Source organism: Eutrigla gurnardus (assembly GCF_963514095.1).
Source record: "Eutrigla gurnardus genome assembly, chromosome: 21".
NCBI classification, from domain to species: domain Eukaryota; kingdom Metazoa; phylum Chordata; class Actinopteri; order Perciformes; family Triglidae; genus Eutrigla; species Eutrigla gurnardus.
In genome coordinates, this window is record NC_139932.1 from 3,844,783 (window position 1) to 3,862,471 (window position 17,689).

Below are 17,689 nucleotides of genomic sequence, written 5' to 3' on the forward strand. Positions count from 1 at the left end.
TAAATAGATCTCCACTTTACAGACAAGACAGCTTTATGTTAATCCAACACTGTTTTGGACTAAATTCAGGCAGACTTTTGCATGCAGTATAAGTGTGTTATTTTCTCCTATTCTAAAATGTTTAATTTGAATATTTTTGCATATTGGGGTCCCTAAACAGTCTTGGAATTGCATAAATTGGGTCTGACAGGAAAGCTGAGACTCTTGTGGATCCAATGAGCCCAGCTGTACCCCTAGCCTGAGATTTAGCAACAACAAGGGGCTTTCTGAGCAGTTTATACACCAGAAGTGCTCGGCATCCAATAGCCGGAAAAAAAAATGCAATTCTTGTCAAATGTTTTTCATATCAAATGAAATCATTTTTCTTTAGTTTAGTGTGTTAGCATGACAAAAAACCTACATACTGGACACTTATGGTGCTAGAACATGAATGTCTGCAACACTGTCGCTAGAAATAACTGTTGCCATCGTACATTTCTGCAACAGAAAGCATACGTCACATGTAAATGCTCCCATGTTCATATCTTGTATACTTGATTGGTTTGGTTTAGGCAACAAAACTACAAAAATAATGTGTTTTAATACAATAACATATGAATAAAGAAAATACAATGTACACTTAAAAAACTGTATTACTGGTTTAAATGTGTAATAAAGTAAATTAGTAGAAATAGTTGCTGTTTTTTTTTTGGTGTCAGTTAACATGAGTGGAGTTCTCTTTGCTTCCATAGTGACATTGTATGGAAGAGCATACATTTACCTACATTCTGACCTAAAATGATTTATGGAGAGGTGAAATCGTGGCAATGAGAGCAAGTTAAAAGGTGTTTCCCATTCCACCCCCATTCCACTCAAATACACACTAATATAAACATGTGAGAGCAACATTTGTAATAAGCTTCAAATGAAGTTTTAATATCCTAAACATTTTGAATGGGACCATAATGGTGAATAACAGCATGTATTAAAGATGGGGAATGTTTGAATGAGGAGACAGCCGTTGAAAATGACTCAAATGCATTAATTTGTGTCAAGTTTGAACAGTGGTCCATTTGAATGAGAACATTTTTATGTTGAAAGTGTTAAATATTTATGAAAATATGAAAGGTATGAATGAGAAAAGAAATTGCACACCTGTCCTAATGGAGCTTAAAATCTTCATGTCTGAATTAAGTTTCTATGGTGAAAAATGTGGGAGGAGTTAAATGACTTCCAGCATTTGCACCAATTTGCATTTCTGATATTGGTCAGTTTGTTCGTCTTTCTTACAAACATTACATAACGAGCATCAGCATAAAGTAAATGTTTTCGGTTTGGTAGAGGACACGCACACATTAAGGGGATCGTTAGAATTCATCCACTGGGGACCATGAACGTGTGTCCAAAATGGTATTGTAATGCTTCCAGTCATTATACAGGAGAGGTCTTTTCCACACAGTATGTTATATTATGAGCTCTATGTATGATGTTTACACAGTAAAATATGTAAATATCGTATATTCAAACCTTCTTTAAATCGGGTTGATATATCTGAAACTTGGGGTCCACTAGAATTAAGTTATTTGAACAATGTTATGATATTTTAGTCATTTAAGAGGTATTTGTTTGTCTTTGAGGGAACAGATCACACTAAAGGAATAGTTTGACATGTTTTTTGAAAGATCAGATGGAAATCAGTTCCATCTCTTCGTGTCTAGTACAGAGATCATCAGCTCCAGGACATGATCAGATGGCTGCATCCAAAGATAAAACCAGAATGGCCAATAAGAGATGGTTTCCCAGAATGTCAGAGCTCCTTTGAAGCCAGATTATTGTATATTAAATCGTAACTGGCGGCTTTTCAAATAGATATCCATGCTGAATCCTGCCTACAGGTGGTCGTAGATGGAGACGTTTCAGCGCCGAGGCTGCAGCTCTGTGTGGTTAGTTAACCAGCTGATGCTGATCCACATTAAGTGTAACTCCTCCAGACAGTGCAGTGATTAAATGCCTCTAATTGGTGCTAGAGACAGAGCCAGTGTCTGTGTCACATAATGAGCTCTGTTCTCACGTCGAAGCCACACTAATAACTTCACGAGCTATCTAAATGTCTATATATGTGTGTGTGTGTGTGTGTATTTTGTATCTATATGTGTTTCAGTCATCGTTTCTCCCGAAAAAGCCAACTTATTGGCCAACATCGGCGATCTCCTGCGTGATAGGTAACTGCGGGATGAAGAGCCGACACGCACAGAAAGAAAATCTCCACAAAGCTTCATGAAATGCTACAAATCAGACGAGCAGTTCGTTTGATCGACTTCCCGTCAGCAGACGGGTTCATAAAACACATTCTTACCCGGCGCAAGGATAAAAGAAGCAACCTTGTGAGCGTCTCTGAATGATACCTGCTCACATGGCTTATGTGCAGCCTTAATACTCCCCGAAGCGCTGACGGGGGAGAGAAGCCATCAATCAACAAACACTATCTGGAATGTACCGGAGGAGCTCAGCGGTGGAATCGGCAGCAGTCGGTCTGAAACAGTAACAGACTGAACGTCCAGATGAATCAACCATGCTGAGATACATTTACATCCCCGTTTCACTGCATGAGATATGCATCAAGCTATTCATGAGGAAAAAACAACCCTGCTTCCTTAAAAGCACCCTCAATTATATTTCCAGGGAAATATCCGTTGTTTTCCCCCGAACCAAATGGTCACCATTTGAAACACGATTAACAACTATAATATAAAAAAAAAACATGCTACAAAAAGACAAAATTAAGTTTTGTAAAAAGAAAAAAACACACATCGTGGTTTCATTTAAAATGACATCGATATGTCACAAAATTTCTAAAATCCATCATGGCCAATATGGCGACTACGTCCACTCCTTATATGGTCAACCCTGTCTCCTACACAGAAAGAAACACATTTCCCTGCTAGATAACATTCACAGTTTGGGAAAACTATTACTGGTTAGTAAAAGAACATCATGATTTGGATTAAAATGACCAAAAATGCACAAAGGTTGGCTCCAAGGGGACACTAACAGCAGTCTCCTGGGTGAAAGTCCACCATCCAGACCTCCTCCCGACGTGGACTCGTTTGGATCTTCTCCAAGGAGAGCAAAAAAAAAATCCACCACATGATACGTTAACATCGACAGGACATTCACAATAGTTACCTTTGTCTGGAAATGTCATTTTTAACAAGGAAGGAAAGAGCGGAGGAGGTAAAGAAGGAAGGAAGGGATGAGGTAAGGAAGGAAAAAAGGATAAAGGAAGGAAGGAAAGGGGGGAAGATGTAAAGAAGGAAAGCAGAAAGAGGGGGTTGATAAAGATGGAAAGGAAGAAATAAAAGTGGAGATTAGGTTGAGAAGTAAAACGGAACCGGGGAGGAGGTAACAAAGGAAGGACAGAAGGAAGGAAGGGAAGAAGGAAGGAAGGAAGGAAGGAAGGAAGGAAGGAAGGTTTCTTTAGTGTGGAATCGTCATTTTTAGGAGACCAGACTGGGAAAAAACGTGTTGTAGTTAATGTGAGAAGTTGTGATCTGTTCTTTCCTGAACCCAAGCAGCTCGTTTTGTTGCTGAATTCCATCATTTTTGCACTTTAAGCACCACCACATAAAGCACCATTAGAGGTCCTGGACTGGAACCACCAGAACCTAATCCTGCAGGTTATTTACTGAGCTGCAAACATTTGAACACTTAACAAACACACTACGATGACTGATGTGTTTTATTACGGACTACAGCATCCAGGAATCTCCTGCGTGGTTTTAAACTCCATCCCGATGCCCAAGTCAGAAAAAAGGCAATCTCAGCCAGCAAGGAGCCGATGCACTTCTTTGTCTTAGTTGCACAGCAGCGATGGGCTTGTTAACCCTGAACCTGATGTTGTCCCCTCAGCCGATGAGGCTTTCTGCTCTCCTCTGTGAAATCAATCCACCTCGGTATCTCCGCGTGATCTGAGACACCGAGTCTCATCTGTGACTGTCGTCCTCCAGCTCTCTTGGAAATAATCCCTTTAAACTCCTCTCAGTGGCCCTGGATGGTTTTGGCTCTGCTCTGCTCACTGCTGGAAAATAAATTCCCCACCTCTGGCTGTTTTCCCAAACTGCTTTGATACAGAAACGCCATCCTAAAGAGACCCGGCGTTCATCCGTCCTGTCCTCTGAACTACAGGACAACCTCCAAATTACCTTTTGGTGCCGAGGTCATAGAAATAGAATTGTTGCTAAAAGACTTTGGGAGAAGATAACGGCGATAACATCTTCATTCATTTCCCGTGTGCTTTGTGCCGGCAGCTCAGCAACACCAGCAGAGAGAAGGGAGTTTGTCGTTAAAGCATCTGATAGGAAACTGCATGGTTTTCATTTAATTTGCCAACTGCAAAACATCTCTTTTTTGGTATATATATATATATATATATATATATATATATATATTAATTGTAAATTTACGAAGTGCAACATGTGCATGTACATGAAACGTTTCAGTACAGCAATACATCATGATGAAAAATACATCCAGAAATGGGTTTTAATGTTCACACCAAATCTGGAGAAACCAGAGACTGTCTGTGGTCCCCCAGAGGTCTAGATAGTAGCTCACATTAGTCCAGAGACCAGACCAGACTATGTGGAGGAACCAGAGACTGTCTGTGGTCCAAATAACACGGTTGCTGTCGTATTTATGTCTAGATGACCTTATTTGGAGTGTTGATGGAGCAGCTACAATGTTAGCGTAGCCTAGCACCCATCAACCAGACTCCATTCAGAAAACAAGCATTTTAGAAGTAGTTAGCTTGTCGTCTTGCAGACAGACCTAACAAAGCAATACTTTTTACTGATCATCAGCATTATAGAGTTTTTTTTTCAGAATCCTTTGTATCTGTTTATTGCTTTTCGTCATCTCCATCTTGGTTTTTTAATGTCGTGCCATTCTTGGCCGTGACACAAGAGGGCGGAGCTAAGTATAACTGAATATAGCTGAAAAGACGTTTTTAGGACCAAAATTTTATAATTAACTTCATGAAGTGAGGCACTGTGAAAGGATTTAAGTTGTAAGACGAAGACACATACAACTCTAGACCGGACAACACTGGCACTGACCTGTCAATCACCAGGTAGCCCCGGTCTGTTTGACTCTAAATGGGACCAATGGGACCAAATGGGACTCTAAATGGGACCATAATCTGCTAAATGAACATCATTAGGTATCGATTCAAGACCTGCAGTGTATAAATTGTCCAGATTGTGCCCACATGCCATCCACACCTCACTGAGATGTGAACTCAGTGACCTCGTCATGCTGCCACTTCTGTTCCATCAGGAAACTTTGTATGTAAAAAAAAAAAAATCTAATTTTATTGAATATTATTGCTAAATCCATTGAAACAGCTCTGAATGAAGCTCACTGACTGAAAGAGACTTAAACTCTCAGCTTCAGTGAGGCAGCAGCAGGCAGACAGCTGACGGCCCGCAGCTCCGAGTGTGTGTGTGTGTGTGTGTGTGTGTGTGTGTGTGTGTGTGTGTGTGAGTGTGTGTACTTTAGTTGAGTCCATCTGTTGTTGTGTGTCCGCCCGAGGCGACGGCATGAGAGAGAGAGCGAGAGACAAAGAGGGAAAAAAGAAAGACGGAAAGAAAAGATGAAAAGAAAAAAGAAGAGAAACGGAGGTTTGTGTGTGTGTGTGTGTGTGTATTGGACCTCAGGCACTGCTGTCTGTATGTCTCTGTGGATCCCAGATGGAGCCAGAACTCAACAGAACACATTAGTCCACTTGGCGTGTTCTCACACACGTTCAGAAACACTCAGATATTCGGCGTAATCCTCCTGACAATCAGATCACCTGAGCCTCCGCTCGCTCGCTCGCTCGGCTGCTGCAAGATTCCAGCTCAGCTGGAACAGGCGGACGGCTTCCTGCGGAGGCCTGGAGGACCCCTTATCGCTTTATTAGCTACCGCCGCTGTAGCATTGAACAGAATCATCTCCCAGGATGGAGGAAGTGAAGGACGGAGAGTATCTCTGGGTTTCATTACTCGTTAGAAGGAAGGAAGGAAGGAAGGAAGGAAGGAAGGAAGGCGGGAAGTAAGGAAGGAAGTATAAAAGGGAGGAGGCAAAGAAGGAAGGATGGAAAGAGGAGAGGAGGTAAAGAAGGAATTGAGGAAATAGATGAGGAGGTAAAGAAGGAACTGAAGAAAGTATGGATATTTTCAGCTATTTTCTACGTCCCCTCCACGACATCTAAATATTTCGGGTGGGGGAGGATGGATTCAGCGTAGTGTATTATTTAGTTTTAACGATTATAAGCCACATATGGATCTTTTAAAACTATTATTTGAAATATAACCTTTGGATGGAGTATTTTCACAGTGTGGTATTATTTTATTACATTAAGATGTCATCCATATTGTTATTTTATGAATTGTTTTTTTATTGTCTTTTGTCCCTTTCTCTGTTGTTAATAAATGTGTTGAATTTTCAAGTGTTATACAAATAAAGGTTAACTTAGTATTACTGTTGTTATATAGTTTTCTTTTGTTTTCGTCATGGTGAAACAGCTGGAAGAAAAGTATACTTGATGATGATTTTGAGTCACATCTCCGCAGACGGACGTCTATAAGACATTTAGCTGAAACGTCTGTTTTGATGTCGACTGTCAGAATCTCCTTACACTGCAAGGACCTTTGGCACAGGCTTCTGTTGTTGTCGCCGTAACGCCCTCTTCACCTCAATTAAACAACATGAAAGTACAACAGCAGCGACTGCTCACTCGTTTCAATTATGGCTGCTTTGCTGGATGAGCTGATATCAGAGCGACAGCTGCTTCACACGTGGAAACCAACACGGGCAACAAGCTGCTCTGTGTCTCTTAATTAACGTCTCGAGTCGCTCCCTCCCGATCTGTCCCACATGAAATGTGGCTTACTGCGAGGATGTTTCCTAGAGTCGACTCAGTCGGCTGTAGAGAGGAGGAGGAGGAGGAGGAGGAGGAGGAGGAGGGGCGACTTCAGTGGGAAACAGGTGACAACAATGAGGCTTGTGTTGCCTTAATCTACTCAGACTGAGTGCTTCATTTTCATCCTATTAAATGAACAGACTCTGATTATAGTTTGCATGTTCTCCCCGTGTAAGCGTGGGTTCTCTCTGGGTTCTCCAGCTTCCTACCACAGTCCAAAGACATGCAGGATGGAGATAGGTTCATTGGTGACTCTAAATTGCCCGTAGGTATGAATGTGAGTGTGAATGGTTGTCTGTCTCTACATGTCGGCCCTGTGATAGACTGGCGTCCTGTCCAGGGTGTACCCTGCCTTCGCCCAATGACAGCTGGGATCGTCTCCAGCCCCCCCGCGACCCTGAATACAGGATAAGCGGTAGACAATGGATGGATGGATGGATGGATGGACTCTGATTATGATTATGGAGAATATCGTTGTGATAAAGGCTAGTCCCGCCCCTTCCTGTCCCCCACATTGGACCTTACTTCAGACAAAAGGAGTAACGTTACATCCTGGTACCCAACACACAGAGAGACCTGTTGTTATAGTAACGTTACATCCTGGTACCCAACACACAGAGAGACCTGTTGTTATAGTAGACCACAGACCATCATGAATGAGAATTAAATACGTTAAAGGAGAAATCCGGTCATTTTTGACCCCATTGTCGTTGTCCTCAGGGTCATCCCGACTTATTAGAAGCAAAAAACCCGACAAAAATTGACGTTGATTAACTAATTATTGGGAAAATGCTTTGCTTCTTTAGTGTTTCAAATGCTCAATAAGCCTTTCTCTGTCCTCTGTTAAAGTCCATTTGTCGGCTCGCTCCTCTCCTTAACACTATTCACCACCAGAAGATAGGTTAGTTAAGAGGAGATGAGGTGAGGAAGGAAGGAAGGCAATAAGGGAAGAAGGAAAGATGTAAAGAAGGAAGGAAGGATGTCAAAAGGAAGGAAGGAATCAAAGAGGAGGAGGTGAAAAAGGAAGGAAATAAGGGAGGAAGGTAATAAGGGAAGAAGGAAAGATAGGAGGATGTGAAGAAGGAAGGAAGGATGGAAAGAAGGAAGGAGGTAAAAGGAAGGAAGGATTTAAAGAGGGGAGGATGTGGATAAGGAAGGAAGGTAATAGGGAAGAAGGCAAGATGGAAGGATGGAAAGAAGGAAGGAAGGATGGAAAGAAGGGAAGATGAAAAAGGATGGAGGCAAGAAGGAAGGAAGGAATCAAAGAGGGGAGGAGACGAAGAAGAAAGGGAAGAGGGGAGGGGGTAAAGAAGGAAGGGAAGATGGGAGGAGGTATAGAAGAATGAGAGCGGGGAGGAGGTAAAGAAGGAAGGAAAGATGGAAGGAGGTATAGAAGAATGAGAGAGGGGAGGAGGTAAAGAAGGAAGGAAAGAGGGAAGGAGGTAAAGAAGCTAGGAAGGAGGTAAAAAGGAAGGAAGGAATCAAAGGAGGTAAACAAGCTAGGAAAGAGGGGAGGAGGTTAAGAAGGAAGGGAAGAGGGGAGGAGGTAAAGAAGGAAGGGACGAGGTGAGAAGGTAAAGGAGCTAGGAATGAGGGGAGGAGGTAAAGAAGGAAGGGAGTGCATGGGCGTTCTCTCCCGTCCTTAACGTCCTTCCCAGCCGGGTCTGAACGGTTCCTGAAGCTCATTGTGAAATATGTTTGGAAGGAAATGTATTTTTTGCGTATTACGTCTCACAAATTAGGTTTCAAACGAGTCACGGAAGTCTGCGGGAGGAGGTCTGGGTGCTGGACGGGACTGATGTTGAACCATGTACGAATGCTGGCTAAACACAACCTAGTAGCGTTTAAATTCCGTAGTCATTTTGAGCCATGATGGTGTTTCTCCCCTTGAAATGAAATTGAATGAAATATTTATGGGAAAATTAATTTGGTGGAGACAGGGTTGTCATTCAGGAAACGCTCTCCGGACTCTATATTGTTTAGGGGGCGAACTGTTCCTTTAACGGCGTGTTAGATGGTAGATGTTGAGACATGCGAACCAAAGAGACGGACAGACATGCGATGGACGTACTTGTCCCCAACAGGAGGGACGGAAGCTGAACGGAGTCTTCATTGTTACGATGTGTATTTTCATCTGTCTGTACGGGCCGTTTCCCCTCTGTCCCTTTAAATCTCTATCTCTGCTCATCATTTCTGTCTCTCTTGGGAGCTCGATGCCCTGCATGACAACAGATGGAGCCCTGAGGCTCAGGGACCACACACACACACACACACTGGTAGAGAAGGGGGGGGGGGGGGGGGGGCAAGCTGTGGTAAAGACTGATGTCAACATCAGTATGAATGCACACACACTCACTCACTGTGAGCCCATGGTTATGTGGATATATGTAAATGAACAGTAGATTTATAACGGAAGAATGCATTCAGTCACTGCTGACACGCAGAAAAACAGGAAATATCTGCCTCCGTTTGAAACACAAAGTCAAATCAAAGACTGATTCACACAGAGGGAGTCTGCTCTCGTTCCGCGTGTACACATGAATGTGGAGCTCGCTTGAGCTTCAGAACTCTGGAACGCCGAGCCGGGAGGACATATGGGGATTTCTGTTTGGCACAACACCAGCGTTATCCTCCGGTGACTCCAGCCATCCATGAGAGAGTCTGGCTGCTGCCTGGCAGCACGCAAAGCAACTTTCTTTGTCAACTCCCCGTGGATCACCAAGCAAACCAAGGCATCCGTCCATGAAGAAAATAGCGGGATACCTGAGCGGCGACACATCTGGCGGCTGCTTTGCCTTCATAGCACCGGCCGTATGTTGTCGTGAGTTAGTTTGAAACGAGTCTGTGCAAGTCCACGTAGGGAGGAGGTCTGGGTGGTGGACGGGTCAAAAAACACAAGGCTTTCACCAGGAGACAGATGTTAGGGTCCTTTTGGTTTTTTGCAATCAGATGTGATACGAGAGGGTGAAGCTAAGTACAACTAAATGCTAATTAAGACCTTTTTAGGCAAACACAATGGATTACTGAGGAACGTGACAAGTTGCAGCTGCATCCTGCGTCCCGCCCCCAGCTCTGATTAGCCAATGGTAGTCTGGCCTACTGAGTTTGATTGCCTTTGAGCAACAACAAAACAAATGCAATGTGAGTATGGAATTACAAGTACTCCAAAATCATTCTGGTTTATGGAGGCCGCCATGATGTGTTTTGGTTCTTATCAAATATGTTTTTTTGGTAGTTGCCAGATTGTTTTTTGGTTAGCTGTACCTAATTTTGTAGAAGGGTTGACTGTATACAAAAAGTGGATACACGCACGGTGATGTTTGTGGACAATGCTTTTGAAACCTTGAGTGGCCGTCGCCATGTTGCTTTTTTGAGATCGCCATGTTGCTTTTTTGAGGTCGCCATGATGGTTCATGGTCATTGCCATCTTGTTTTTTTTTTAAAACCAGATGGGATAAGAGAGGGTGGAAGTACAACCGAATGGTGAATAAGGCATTTTTTAGATGTTACAGTTTGTTTTCATGTACTGACAACACACTGAAAGGGTGACAAGGGTGAAAGGGTTAAAGTTGTGATAGGAAAACATGGGCAACTCCCAGACTGGGTAGCAACCTCCTAATCACAAGGTAGCCCGCCCTAAAGCATACCCTGCTTTATGGTCTGTTTGACTCAAAACAATAATTTACTAAATTGACATCATGCTGTGTTGAAGAAGACTTGAAACTACCATTGATTGAGACCATCACCTCCCTTTGGTGACCCCTGCTTCCATGCTCAAATGTAGAAGTTATGTTTGATAGTAATTCCAAGTAAAAGCAGTGGACTACCACACATTCAATTGATTTTATTATCTTCAAAGGTACACAGACCATATTAAATGCTGTTTACCAGCAAACCAGTTCCTCACACCTTGCTTTAAAATCTATTGACGTACACTACAGCTGCCTATGAGGAATGACCATGTCTCCGACGCTTTACCCCCCTTACCATGTTTTAAAATGATGATTAATAACTTGTCAATCTCTTCTTGCACCTTGCTATAGTTTGCACCTCTTGTCTGTACACTCATCAGAGAGATGTGTTTTTATGATCCAAAGTCACGACCTGAACGAGAGTGGAGTCCCCAAAGTCTGGGCCCTGAGGCTTTGGAACAACCTGCCCTAGGCAAAAAAAAAAAGGCTGGCTAAGTCACACTTTGAAATCTGCTCTTGAAAAACATTTTCATCAGAGACCATATCCTGATTTAACTTGAGTTTCTTTTATTTTTCTCAAATTGTCTTTTTATAGGACTGGAGTTGGTTTTGTATGCTTTGCACTAAAATCTAATGATTTTATAATTCATCCATTTTAATTTGCTGCCTCATGGGAACCACTTTGTAACCTGGGTTATGAAAACAATTTTTATCATTACAACATCACAGGAGCACCAGGGAGACTCTTCAATCCATTTGCATTACGATCTGATTGGAGTGCCAAGCTTTAACCCCAGACATCTCCCAGAGATACTGCGACAGAAATAAAAGTTGAAAATGTCCATAAAGGAAAATGCAGAGTGTTTGTACTGCTTTTAGGAATGTGGGCAAGTGTTAATTTGCAGTGAGAATCAGCACTAGTTAGCAGCACACTGCCAAGTTTTGAGCAAATGTTGATACCAGGAGTTAGACCAGCATACTGGTGCTGGGGCACCAATTGATCACAATTCTGGTAGGAGTCCAACAGCCAGGTCTGCCAGGTTAACTGAAAGGCACGGTTGAGCAAAGGCCTTTTTGCTACCGGGTTCTGAAGAATCCTGAACATCAGGGTCCATAGTGGTTTGCTCAACATTGTGGATCAGTAGAGCACAATTATCTGAAGGTGTCTGTCTAAAGATGATTAGGGGGGAACGCACGCAGGCTTTGTGGTGCAAGGAATTTTTTCCCCCAAAGAAGAAAAAACAAACTCCCACAGACTTATCGCCTCTGCATTCAGTAATCAAAAGGAGTAAAATCTTTGCCCACAAGGACCTTTTCCATGTCAAAAATCAAATAGAAGTCAATAGGACATTCCCATCCAAATCATCTTAGCAGGATATTCAGAGTGGCGGCCATTGGTATGTGTACCATTGTCAATCCAGCCGTTGTAGTGGGCCACTTCTGTTTGCCGCTGCCTTTCAGTAAACAATACCATTTATGAACTTATACTGAACTGTAATTTCTATTCCTTGATATTCTTTTTTTATTTTAATTGTATTGGCTTGTTTTAATGTTTTTTCTCTAATGCTTTGAATGTTTTATGTAAAGCACTTTGAATTGCCCCGTTGTTGAAAGGTGCTATAGAAATAAAATTGACTTGCCTTGCTGGGTCTAACGGTCCATCCGCCAGGAAAGCTACCCAACTAACTGACCAGCCATTTTTCTTTTTTGCTAGTTTTTTTTTTTGCAAAGTTAGCTTCATAATTCAAGATACATTTTTCATCTAAATGTCATCTTAGGAGCTAGTTTCATTTGCAGCGTGGTAGTAACATTTGTTTCTTGGTGGTTTGTGATTAGAACCTTAAATCTAAAACACAAACTAACTTGACTTATGTCAAATTGCATGAAGACGTAGCTCAACTAATGTCGGGTATATCTGTGGGTACAATTCGACGTCAGCATGAATCTGTCAATTAACGGAACAGACTGCTCTTCATCCCCACAGCGTTCAGACCTCCTGCCACTGCAGATTCAGACTGAGGCAAAGTAAGAATGAACGTCAACTGACTGAATAACATGTATCAGTATCATACATTTCTGTTTGAAGGATATGTTTTATGCAATAACCGGAAAAAAAAAACACATTGGCTTTTTGTCGAGGGAACTCGTGCGCTTCTATCTCCCTACAAAAATGTGTCACGCCTGCAGCACTCTATTGGAATAACATGAATCTGCAATGAAACGTATTTTCACAATCTCAGACAAAATCAGATATTTCCAGACTCCAAACTCTTATGGGCTCATGAAACCCATTAAATCTCCTCACATGATGTCAAAACTTTACAATTTTTCAAATTTTTGGACAAGTTGATAACTTTGAGACGCAAGGTTTTGCCCCGATCTTTTTTATTGTTATTGTTTTGCCCTGATCCTGGTCTGGACCACAGGACGCATGGGAACGGCCCTTTAAACGCAGCTAATATGAGTGTAAAGGTTAGAGAGGGGAAGTAAATGTCAAGACTAATCCTGAGCAGATGGAAAACAAACAGGAACCTTTGACTGAAAGTGAATTTCTAATGTGATGAATGAATGTGGACAGGAAGGAAGTGTCTGACATACACAATATGGAGCCATGGCGATCACATTAGCCTGTTTGGGCACGGAGGGGGGGAAAAGGAAATGCACCGCTGTGACATGGATAATTGATTCTGGCAGAACAGAAGTGTAAAACACAAACAATTATGAAGAGAGAAGAGCAGAAGAAGAAGGACGGGGAGATGAAATTCGACTGCTCTGACACAACTCATTACGTTCGAGAGGAAAGACGGCAGTGTGAATGACAAACATGGTCGTAAAGATCAGAAATACAGCTGAGAGGCTGAGAGCTTAACAGCATGAATCAAAACCTGCAGCACAGAGAGGAGAAAGGTATCCCTGTGTTGCACTAAATACTATGAAGTCCAATAGGAACCCGGGTAAAGAGTTCAACCACCATCCCAAAGTGAGGATGCTGTTGCCAGGCAACAAGATGTAGCTCTTTTTTCTTGCTGCAGGCTTTTTTTTTCCCCACAACATTTTTCAAGAACTCAGGAGCTTGACCTCCATTTTTAATGCAGGAATGATGAGTGAGTTTTCAAACCCTGGGCCCCTAAAAATTTGCTGGGCCAGGAAGAATCAGGGTGAAGACAAACACAGGCCTTATTATCTGTCTGACAACGTTCATTCATGTTGCAATCAAACACTAGTTATTGTATTACCGGGGCGGGACATTTTTTTTTTACTGTTATCAATGCAACTTGCCAATTCTGCTTTCAGGACGTCTAACCCACCAATTACCATTTTTGCAGATAACATTCCGTTTTCCGTCAAAGAGCCGTTGTTGACAGCAGCCACACTTTTGCAGCTTCTTTCATGTAAAAATTGAAAACCAGCTGTATGTTTATAATAAAATACAACTTACATTTTCTCCAAACCTGCAAGTTACAGGCTCGTCTCTCACTCAAAGTTGCTACAAATGTTTTTAGGGTTGTTCCTGCACGGCGTATTTTAGACTTTATCACTTTATCCTCTGCCTGAACTTCTTATTTTTGTTCAGAGCAGAATGTGAATGTGATGTGTGTGCCAGCTTTATCATTCTTTACGTGGCAATAAACACTTAATTAAAGTAAAGCTGAAATGAAAAAAATGCCTTTTAACCCTTTGGGTGAACAATATGTGACCAAAGAAATTACAAACAAATCAGTTCATGTTTAACTCGAACAAAATATGACACATGCTTACATCAGCTAATACCAACCGATTTCAACCAATAATATCACAACATCCTTCCACAGATTATTCTGCAGCTTGGACAGAGTGAGAGAAGGTCGTGAGCTAATCTTTTGAATGAACAATGTGTAGATGTCCTACCTGTCTCTCCCGATCCACGTGGAAATATGTCACCATAAAAAACTCCTGAAATGCCCTTTCAGGTCGACTTGAAGCCTTTGAACCTTTGTCTCAGCACGGCCCCCAAATATCACATTTAATGCTACTATGACAAACTTTAAGATAGTGTTGATTTTGGTGGCGCTTGTGGACAAAAGTGGCCGTGTTTCTGAGCACCAGAGTCCCTTCAGTAAACCTCAATTCTGAGAGTCTGCCTCGCTCAGTCCTGGTTCTGGTTTTCCGGCGCCTCCCTTCCCTCCCTGCTGGAGTCTTTCTGGTGAACCTGGGTGCTGTAAATGGTTTCCCCTGATTCCACAGGGATTCTAACCAAATGACAAGTGTTAAGAGGTACTGTATCAAAATAGCCGATCTTCTATCTGATGGTCTCGATAAGGTAACAGACAGGCATCAGTATAGAACCGAGAAGGTTTCAGAACCAGTTAAAAGTTAATTGTAGTAACTTTAAAGAGCTAAATAAAATTCTGAAAACTGGACTATCACCTCATCTGACACTTCAACTCCTTTTGATGCTTCCATTCAAACATCTTCTCATTAATCCCATCTGCCTCAACTGTCACACAAGCCTCTTCCATTGGGTCAATTTCAACGTAACATCCAGTTCAGGGTGTTTGTTCCTCGTACCACTTCAACTGCTGTCAGTGGTTCAGCATCTCAGTTCATTCAAGAACACCGGCCTCAGCTGGGACTACTACATTTCCAATTCCAAAGCTTCTAATAATAAAGAATAGCAGCTTTGTAGTGGAAGAGAATGCACTTTATTTTCTTTGGTTTAATTTCATTTAATTTAAAAGGGTAAAATGACAGAGTTTGCAGAGTTTCCGTGCAACACTGTGCAAATCCTCACTCTAATGCCTTCTTTGCCGAGTGTTAACACATCGTACAGAATCCGTTTTTCATTTAACGAAATAAGCTAAAACTGAGGTACAATTCCCAGAGCTAATCACGCTACCCATCCCCTGACACCCAGGGAGGAATAGTGTTTTCTTTGCCTGATAGAGGACAAATTGATGAACAGCCATTGTACAAAGGACAACGAGGTCTCAGTAAAAGGGGAGCCTCTCTTTAATTCAGCTCAGCAGGGGATGGAACGAGCTGATGGGAAGTCAAACATCATGGCAGAGAAGAAGAAGAAGACGTCAGCGGTCTTACCTAGCTTGGGCAGTGAGTACTGAACTTTAAAGTAGTCCTGGTAAAATCCCAGAAGCCTCTTGGTGATGTGGAGAGCGTAGTCGCCCGCTCCGCTGGCAATGGCATCCGGCCGAGCATACAAGCGGATCTAAAGGGGAGAAGAAGAGAAAGAGGAATGGAATCAGGTCAGTTTTGATGGAGCTGTATTAACAAATACGGGGAGAGGAAACTGAATTAGAGACTGCTCAGCTCTGCAGAGAGCAAAATGGGATTAGGCCAAGTTTTTACACAGAGGGGGAAATTTAATTTGGCAGAGTTTACAATCAAATCTACAAGGCGACGAGCAGAACAGCGCATATTAGACTCTACGGTGGAAATAATACAATCAGGTCGCGTTTAAGTTCAAATCTGCAGAGACGCAGAAATAAAATATGAGTTAGTTTTTTTGAATATCCAAATGTACACAGAGTCAAAGAAATGGAACTGGGGCAGATTTAGTTCAGGTTCAAATGAATTTACAGCTGCGAGCAGAAAACATGGATTTGTAGAAAGAGAGGGGAAGAAGTCCAATATTTCTCACAGTCAGTCAGACACATGTGAGTAATCATCAGATGCTATCATTTGAATATTTTTTTTTTTTTTTTGGTTTTCTGTTTGTGTGTTTGTATGAAATTGTGTTTTGGAAGTGTGTCAAAGGAATGTGCAGGTAAGGAGGAAGAGGAGATACAGATTAATAAATTAATTAAATAATAATGTTATAATTAAGATAAATTACCACATAAATATTTTTAAATAAATGTACTATTACTATTCAAATTATTATTCATATTATTATTCATATTATTATTATTATTATTATTATTATTATTATTATTATTATTCATATTATTATTATTATTATTCCAAAACATGGGTGGAATGAATACATAAATAATAATAACAATAATAATAATAATAATAATAATAATAATCATCATTTTGAATGTGAATATCAATAATCTGAATATATGAATGAAAGTCTGTTGATACTCGGCTTCTCTTTCATATGTCATAGTCGTATTTATTATTGTTGGCACATTCATTGATCTTAAGTCCTTCATATCATACATATATTTCTGTGAGAAGAACTCTAATGTACAGGAAGTGGCCAATCCGAATGTACCAAGTGCTCTCCACACCATGGGGGTGATTGTGGGATTAGATTGTGCTTAGTTTGTTGAAACTTTTGTTTTGCTAAAATATTTATATTCATAGAATGATGATCCCCTTTGTGTTCAGTCGGTTGGTCCATTCAGATTTATTTTTGCATAATGTTTGGTGAAATACAAGCCCTCATTCATTTAGTGCGTCATGTTTAGGACACTTGTTGGACACTCATGTTTTCCTTTCTTGTTTATTGCAAATCAACATTTGTTTTGTCAAGTTGTTGACGCTCATGGAATACTAATGAAATCACATTTTTGTGCTTGAAAACGATAAAATGCTTTATTGGGACTTTAAATGAAATGTGTTAGAGTTCATCTGTCTGTCACCAACACACACACTCGCCTGCCAAACGCTGATCAATAATCAATTCTACCAGGTCACGTGATCCCAACGACCTCGACATGGCAGTGACCATGCCAGTGAAAGCCGGACATGCTGACAGTGTCATGATCTATATTTAATAATAACACAGTCGTTTTATTACAATGACAGTAATATTATAATAATATGTTTGGAAGTAAAACCTGTAAAAACAGCAGCTGTGATTCACAGTTCCAAAAGGTTCCTGGACAAGTACATAGTCATGTGGAAACCTTGTATCTCCATATCAGAATCAGAATCAGGCCAAGTCTGCACACAAATACAAGCTATTTGAAAATAATATAAATAAGCAAAATAACATACAAAAGAAATAAATAATACAAAATAAACATGGTATTACATTATTTCAAAATGTTAAAATCATTTTGGCATTTTTATTCTTTTTCATAAATCGATGCTGTTGTTGAGCTTTACT

At 41.2% G+C, this 17,689-nt stretch overlaps 1 protein-coding gene across 1 annotated transcript in view; it reads right to left on the reverse strand.

Annotated features, from left to right (window-relative positions):
• The window catches only part of trhde.1 (thyrotropin releasing hormone degrading enzyme, tandem duplicate 1), a 201,562-nt gene that overhangs the window by 128,356 nt on the left and 55,517 nt on the right, over positions 1 to 17,689 (reverse strand). Inside the window, exon 4 of the mRNA XM_084038494.1 lies at positions 15,709 to 15,835. Within this exon, the coding sequence (XP_083894620.1) occupies positions 15,709 to 15,835 (127 nt within the window). The remainder of the gene's footprint in view (positions 1 to 15,708; positions 15,836 to 17,689) is intronic.